At 48.7% G+C, this 8,483-nt stretch overlaps 1 protein-coding gene across 1 annotated transcript; it reads left to right on the top strand.

Moving 5' to 3' along the window:
- The first annotated feature begins 3,375 nt into the window (after positions 1-3,375).
- Positions 3,376-6,600, top strand: LOC133897785 (glucan endo-1,3-beta-D-glucosidase 1-like). Its single transcript, XM_062338609.1, has 2 exons — positions 3,376-3,492; positions 4,101-6,600. The coding sequence occupies exon 2, from the start codon at positions 4,334-4,336 to the stop codon at positions 6,509-6,511; it is 2,178 nt and encodes a 725-aa protein (XP_062194593.1). The 5' UTR covers positions 3,376-3,492; positions 4,101-4,333; the 3' UTR covers positions 6,512-6,600.
- Positions 6,601-8,483: the final 1,883 nt, after the last annotated feature.

Here is an 8,483-nt window from a genome sequence, read left to right as displayed (position 1 = left end):
ACGGGTGTTTAAACAAGCAAGGAAGATAAAAGAGAGGGACTAGAGCTCGGGTTTAGCCTTTACAAGTCAGCATAGGTGTGACACTACCGCTCGATAGCGTTGTATTCGGCAATGGCTATGGATGACTTAGGCACGACCATCATCTAGGATGGGGTTGCGTGGCTTGGAGACAATCAGGGAAGATGACATGAAGGTCAAGTAAGCTAGATGGTGGTTGAAAGTGGTGGTGGCACTACAGTGTCATATGGGACGGGGTTGTTATAAATATATTATGACAGTCTAGTAGTGTAATTTGTGTGTATCATCTTGCTAGTTTTGTATGAAAGAAATTAAATCTTTTATTTTATGCTTCACTACTTCCCACTTGGTAATAACTAACAATGCTATTATGCTAAGATTACTTAGAGTTAATTTATACTTTAGGATATTATGACACTAATAGAGATGTTATAGGTAAATATATACATTACGATTCAAGAGAGGATGAAGAATAAATTACCAAGTCCACCAACTCAACCATCTGCTGTGAGTGGTAATGACTATTGAGGATGCTAGGAAATGAGAAGTGACCTTGTTGATTATTCTAAAAAGGACTATAAACTGTGTATGGCAATCCTTTTACTGCAACAACAAATTTTGTGGCAACTGTTGAGTTTGACAAAGGCACATCACCCAATTTAAATGAAGAGAGTTTTGAAGAGAAAGCCGGGAATGTGATACTAATTCCTGAACGAACTGATAATTATGGTGCTAGAGTTCTCATCTTTTAGGTATCTATCAACCTCTTGCAATAGTATAGGACTTACTAAGTACCTTTCATATTCATTCTTGCTATATTTAGATGAGGAAGCAGATGCCGACTTCACTGGAGATGAAGACGCGGATGAGGAGTAGATTAGTGGCCGCGTTCGCACCTTAGCTGTTTGTGGCTTTGGATTGTTGTTCTGCTGTGTTTTTATTGGCTTGTTAGTCAAGCTTGTAATATACTATATGGTTTAAGACCTTTGGAATTATTGAAACCTTAATATTTTTATATACGATGTATGATTGTGATGCCACAATTGTTATATTATAAATATCAGCTACTTGAGCCAAGGACCGGTACAAAAGGCATAACAGATCCTGGGATTTGGGTCTTACATGCAATGTGGGAAGGAGCTCGATGATAGATTTCACCAGCAATAGTAGAAATATAGGGCATGTTTGGATCGATGCCAATGCTCGCTCTGCTGAATATTGGCTCACCCAGCCTAAATTGGTCGTTGCTTGGATGGGCGCCAACTTTTGGCTCGCCGCAACCCATCGCTGGCATCACCCAACCCCCACGAGTCAATTCCTCACCAACGCATGGGTTAACCGTGCGTTGGTGTGGAAATTGACCACCGATCCTTTGGCGAGCCAATTCTAGGAAGGATTGGGTATGGAACAATCCAAACATGCCCATAGTGGCTGGGCATCAAGGATAAGGAAATGACATGGATGACGAGCTGGGATGTGACTTGGAAAAAGCAGATCATGTAGCATGTGGCTTTCCAGCCATGGTGCAACCGCATTATGACAACATCTAGCAGATGTTTAAACAAGCAAGGAAGATAAAAGAGAGGGACTAGAGCTTGGGTTTAGCCTTTAAAGTTAGCTTGACAACGCTATATTTGGCAATGGCTATAGATGGCTTAGGCACAACTATCATCTAGGATCTGGTTGCGTGGCTTGGAGACGGTAGGGAAGATGACATAAAGGTCAGTTAAGCTGGATGGTGGTTGAAAGTGGTGGTGACACTATAGTGTCACGTGGGACGAGGTTGTTATAAATCTGTTATAACGAGTCTAGCCATGAAATTTGTGTGGACCATTATGCTAGTTTTGTATGAAAGAAATTAAATCTTTTGTTTTATGCTTCACTAATTTCCACTTGGTAATAACTGACAATGCTATTATGCTAAGTTTACTTAGAGTTAATTTTATACTTTAGAATATTATGACGCTGATAGGGATGCTATAGGTAAAGATACACATTATGATTCAAGAGAGGATGAAGAACAAATTACCAAGTCCAACTCAACCATCTGCTGTGAGTGGTAATGACTACTGAGGATGCTAGGAAATGAGAAGTGACCTCGTTGATTATTCTGCAAAGGACTATAAACTGTGCATGGCAAGTCTTTTACTGCAACACCAATTTTTTGACAACTGTTGAGTTTGACAAAGCCATATCACACAATTTAAATGAAGAGAATTTTGAAGAGAAAGCCGGGAGTGGGATACTAATTCCTGAACGAACTGATAATTGCGGTGCTCGAGTTCTCATGTGAGAGAATGAAATAGATCTATGTTCAGGGGAAAGCGAGGAAGGCAAGGTGCAATCAAGTCAGAGGACAAGAAAACTATATTTACGAAACAATTGCTATGCATTTTCCCTAACACAACAGAAGGACTATTTGCATATGATGTTAATTGGGAATTTTATGATAAAGTGAATTTAAATTATCCAACTCCTCCCCTTTTATTTCATTTTTTCAGCATTTTAAAACCTTGTTTCATTTCTTGTAAATGCAAATAACAACTTGTCAATTTCTTCCTTTATTAGCCATGCTTTGAACTCTTATGACATCGAATATCTTTTAGGATAAATTGCACGAGATAATGAGGCCTTTTATTTAAAAGTAGTCCGTTGATTATTTTGGTGAGGAATTAGATGATTTTGTGGATTATGTTATATTTTCCACCAAAGAGCGTGTCAAGGCACCTAGAAGGCTAGAATGGTGGAACCCTCAAATCATTTTCAGATAGTCGTACCGAAAACTTTGTCCTCTTATATATTGTGGATGGATATTATATTTGCAATTAGGAAAGTAGAAAATAGGACTGCCATGAAGCCATCGGCAGTGTCAGGTTTGCTTGTCATGTAAAATCTCGTTAGAAGAAAGAAAATCCATACTGCATTAGTTGGCCAATCCACTTTTCGATTCGAACTGTATAAAATCACTAGGAGTTGAAGCACTTCCAATCCACTAAGCTATTTGCAGTCGACCAGTTCTCAAATATATTACCAATCAGCATAGCAACGATGGAACACACCTTGCCGTTGCCGGCCGGCTACGCCCTTCCCTCGCTTAGCGAGCAAGCAAGCAATTGCCATCCCCTTGCTTGCTTGCTGCTGCTGGCCGCCTGTCCCGCTCGCCTCCCCCGGAAATCACATCGTGTTGCTGTCGGAGAACACGTTTCGTCCCGCCCGACCGCGGTGCCAATCTTACGACGCCGGACAAGGGATTCCTTCCTTCCCGGCACTTGCGTCCTTCATACCTGACGTCCGTCCCACACCTGCCCTGACCTGACCACCAAAGGCCAAAGCGCCTTGCTCATCCTTGCAAGGGTGACCACGGAGACAGAGTCACAGCTCACAACCACTCTCCATCGAGGCCCCAGTTTCAGCTTACAACCACTCTCCATCGAGGCCCCAGTTTGCCCGGCGTCCCCGGGTTTCGGCAGCAAGGTAGGCCAGAAAACAACCCTTCTGTTCGTTCCTGTCACCTTGTGATAGGTTAATTAAATTTAAATCATTATAAATATTATGGTTTTGAAATATGTCGTTATAAATCTGGTATTTAGAAACATATTATTATAAATCTTTTGAAATTATATTCATAACATTACCATTACAAATTGGGCATATTTTGTAATGACATGATTCAATTTCAGAAGATTTGTAATGGTATAGATTCAATTTTCAGAGATTCATAATGTCATGGTTTCAATTTCAAATGACTTGTAAATGTCATAGATCCAATTTCAAAAAAATTGTAATGACATGTACCAAATATCAGATTTATAATGACATATTTCAAAACCACAATATTTATAATAACATAAATCTAATTAACTCCTTCTCATCCATGATCATGGTCGCTCGCTTAAATTCAGCTTCTGGTACAACGACTGATTGTGCTGAGCAGACACTCTATTTTCCAACGCTTCTTAGCATTAGAAATTCTACGTTGCTGTATCACAATCGTTGCTTCCTCCTCATGGTTTTAAAGTAATCACCATCTGTGTCCATCGATCGATCGCAAGGTTTGAAATGTTATTTATTGTTGCACGCAGGAACACGCTCTCACCGCCGGCCGGACGTGTCGCCTCGGATCAGCGCTTTGGCCCAGTCAAAATTTGACAAAATAAGCACAGAAAATTCCAAAAATACAAGAAAAAAGCTGGGAAACCCAAAGAAAAAATACTCCCAAAATGACCAGAGAATAAAAAAAGTAAAAACCAAATCAGCCGAGCCCATTCGAGTTCACGACTAGTAGATTATAAGCAGAGCAGCCCGAGGCGACGAGATGTGGAAGTGGAAGAAGAAGCTGGGCCATATCCTCTCCCGTTTGCTCACCTTCAAGCCCGCCCGGCCCAGGCCCAGCCCTTCGCCTCCCCGCATCTCGATCCCGCCGCAAGACATGCCAAACGGCGGCGACCGCCCGCCGGGGGGGCAGGTGTTCCCGCGCGCGGCGTCCACGGTGCTCCCGGACCCGGTCCGCTTCTTCGCGCCGGGGCTCCTCTCCGCGCCGCTCCCCACCAACTCTTTCTTCCAGAACTTCGCGCTCAACAACGGCGACCAGCCGGAGTACATCCACCCGTACTCCGTCCGCTCCGCCGGCGCCGCGCTCACCGTCTGCTACCCGACGCGGAACCACTCCCCTGCCTTCGTCATCCAGACCTTCGTCGCTGACCTTACCGTCTCCTCGCCTTCGGACGCCGCCGCCGGCGGGCGGCACCGCATCGCGGCGTTCGACGACCTCTCCGTCACGCTCGACGTCTCCCCGTCCCTCCGCGCGCACCTCGTCCGCGGATGCCCCTACGTCACTCTGACGACGGCCGAGGGGGCCGGCCCCGTGGACATCTCCGTCGCGTCCGTCCACGCCTTCATCGAGGTCGCGCCCTGCGGCGAGTCGGACACCAAGTGGCGCCTTCGGATGAACAGCGGCCAGACCTTTCTCCTCTACGCGTCAGCGCCGATCCAACTCGCGCAGGCCAGCACCACGCAGCTCTCGGCGCCCGGCTTCGCCGGCGCCATCCGGGTCGCCTACCTGCCGGACGCGTCCACGGAGCCGGTTCTTGACCGGTACAGCGGGTGCTTCCCGATGGCGGGGGAGGCCGCGCTGAACAGGCCGTTCTGCCTCGAGTACACCTGGCGCAAGGAGGGGCCGGGGGAGCTGCTCATGCTCGCCCACCCGCTCCACCTCCGGCTGCTCTCCGACGACTGCCCCGTCCGGGTGCTCAACGACTTCCGGTACCGGAGCATCGACGGCGACCTGGTCGGCGTCGTCGGCGATTCCTGGTTCCTGAGGACCGACCCGGTGTCTCCCACATGGCACTCGACGCGCGGCGTCAGCCAGGACGGCGTGGACGAGGTCGTGGCCGCGCTGCGCAAGGACGTGGACGGCCTCGCCTCCACGCAGATCACCACCACCTCGTCCTACTTCTACGGGAAGGCGATCGCCAGGGCGGCGAGGCTGGCGCTGATCGCCGAGGAGGTCGGGTGCCCCGACGTCATCCCGGCGGTGCAGAGTTTCTTGAAGGCCACCGTCACGCCATGGCTGGACGGCAGCTTCCAGGGGAACGGGTTCTTCTACGACTCCAAATGGGGCGGCCTTGTCACGCTGCAGGGGCTCAAGGACTCCGGCGCGGACTTCGGGTTCGGCATTTACAATGACCACCACTACCATCTGGGGTACTTCCTATACGCCATTGCTGTGCTCGCCAAGATCGACCCGTGCTGGGGGAGGGAGTACATGCTTCAGGCCTACTCCATGGTCGCCGATTTCATGACATTGTCGCGCAAGGCTGGCTCAAGCTTCACCAGGCTGCGGATGTTCGACCTCTGGAAGCTTCACTCCTGGGCCGGCGGACTCACAGAGTTCGCCGACGGGCGCAACCAGGAGAGCACAAGCGAGGCCGTGAACGCCTACTACTCAGCCGCGCTCCTCGGCCTGAGCTACGGCGACACGCACCTCATCTCTGTCGGCACGACACTGACTGCGTTCGAGATGCTGGCGGCGCAGACGTGGTGGCACGTCCGGGAGGGCGAGGGCATCTACGAGGACGACTTCAGCGGCAACAACCGCGTCATGGGCGTGCTGTGGGCGAACAAGCGCGACAGCGGGCTCTGGTTCGCGCCGCCGGAGTGGAAGGAGTGCAGGCTGGGCATCCAGCTCCTGCCGGTCCTGCCGATCAGCGAGGCCCTGTTCCCGGACACCGCTTTCGTGAAGGACCTGGTGAGCTGGACCATGCCGGCATTATCGAGGGACGGCGTCGGCGAGGGGTGGAAGGGCTTCGTGTACGCGCTTGAGGGGATCTACAACAAGGAGTCGGCGCTGGCCAAGACCCGGGCGCTCACGGGCTACGACGACGGCAACTCGCTGACGAACCTGCTGTGGTGGCTCCACAGCCGCAGGAGCGTCGTCGGCGATGGCGCTGCCGGGTTCGGCCGGTGCTGCTGGTACCGCCAGTACTGCCATTGAGGGCGTGGTTCTTCGTTGTGGTTTACGCACACATCACGATGCTACACTTTGATGCCGTTTTACTTGAATAAAAGTGGTTATTACCGTGAGTTGTGATGCCATATGCGGGCTGTTGAGTATGAATCCGTGTTGTCAACTTTGCTGCTCGCGCAATGTTGGTGACTCACATGTCTCTGTTTTGAACTATTAGGCATCTCTAGCAGACAGCTTGCTATCGTCAAAATTGGCCAAAAGACCGAAAAGCTCGGCTTCAACAGAAAACCTAAATGACTGATTATTCCTGTAGCATCTAGGGATGAAACGGAAACGAAATATATCCGTTTTCCAGGACTCGTTTTTTAAGAGTTTCGACCGTAGCAGTCGAAAATGATATACCGAAGAAATGAAAATGGAAATGGTATTACGTCCTGGAAATAGAAGTGGAAATGATTTTGGGCTCTTCCGATCGTTTTCGGGTTTTTCTGTATTTAGTCGGTAATTATCGTATTTTAAGCCCGGTAATTACCGTTTTCCACCCTCATATCTGAAGGCCCACATCTGCAAGAAGCTCAACCCATATAAATCTATGTCAAGTCTAAACTATTATGTGTCTATGTTAAGTCTGAACTAAAAACTATATGTAATATGTCTATCTCGTTGGATGTTAGCATGTTGCGATGCTCTAGTGTCTGGTTGTATACTTCAATACTTGTGTGTTTGTTTGGCCTGTCATAAGTCGAACATGTATGGTATTATTACTTAAGTTAAACATTTAATATTATCCTCATAGTGTGTTTGTGTGTAATCATCGATCAATTGAATTGATCCTATACATGGTGCATGGGCGTAATTGCGAGTAGCGTTACTTCGGTATTTATCGTTCTATAATTTCGATTCCCGATCGATACCAGCTTGTTTCCATTTTGACAATATCGTTATCGATGTTCCCGTAATATCGACGTCGTATTCGTTTCCGGCACTATCGTTTTCGATTTCGCTTTCGAAAAAAAATATAAAAATGGAAATGGTGAAAGCTTCTTCCGATTGTTTCTGACTATTTTCATCCCTAGTAGCATCATCATCTGACTCTGCTCACTGTCCAAACTTGACGTTCCTCCTCGGCTCGTCAAATTAGAGAGATGAGAGAGAAGCTATCGGAGGATTAACTTCGGTCGTAGGGATCCCGGGAGACCCCATTTTAGAGATTCGGCCGGGGGGATGATCCTGAATATATTCATCGGAGAAGTAAATGGAAATGAATGCAACTGCCGGTGGTGGAGGAGTGATCCGGTGCGAGGAGAAATAAATGCAACGGGATTTAGACAGGTTCGGGCCGCGCGAAGGCATAATACCCTACTCTTGTATGAACTCTATGAATGCCTTGGGAAAAATCCCTCAAGGATGTTACAGGTTACAAGGAGGATTTTCTACCCTAGACTATGGGGGCTCCTTGCTCTCTTGTTCTTCGGTTCCTATCTCTTTTCTTCTTCTCTTCCTGTTGCTCCCTTGTTCATCTATTCCTATCTCTTTTCTTCTTCTCTTTTTTTGCCACCGGCCCCTTCAAGTACATACCAGCGGTAGTACACCTCGCACGGGAGGGTGCGAACTCCAAGGTGCCGCAAATGGAATGGGCGTCATCATTTCCTCTGGGCGACACGACCGGGAGTGGAAAAAACGCCCCCGCCCGGTCACCTGTCACCATTAATGTCTGGCAACGGACACCGTGGGGAGGGCCCATCGAGCAGCCTCAGAACAACTCGGCGTGCCCGCCCTGTCACGTTCCCCTGCCACAGCAGTGCGATAGGCGGATTGCCTCGCTCCCTGTGGCGCCATCCTGAGACGGGCCGGACGGTACAGGATGGGACCCGTGCAATTAATGACCCCACGCTTATCTGCCAAAACGTGGCAGGAACTGACGTTGAGCGCGGCGGGAGCAGTTGGAAGTGACATGCCACGCACGCTCCTTAAATGCGGCCTTGGGCCTTTGACTGGC

The sequence above is a fragment of the Phragmites australis genome, chromosome 17 (assembly GCF_958298935.1).
Source record: "Phragmites australis chromosome 17, lpPhrAust1.1, whole genome shotgun sequence".
Classification (NCBI taxonomy): domain Eukaryota; kingdom Viridiplantae; phylum Streptophyta; class Magnoliopsida; order Poales; family Poaceae; genus Phragmites; species Phragmites australis.
The sequence above is the reverse complement of the archived record's forward strand: the minus strand, read 5'-3'. Positions and strand labels throughout refer to the sequence as shown.

Excerpts from the sequence above, each read along its gene's own strand:
- LOC133897785 (XM_062338609.1), top strand. The coding sequence starts at position 4,334 with ATGTGGAAGTGGAAGAAGAAGCTGGGCCATATCCTCTCCCGTTTGCTC.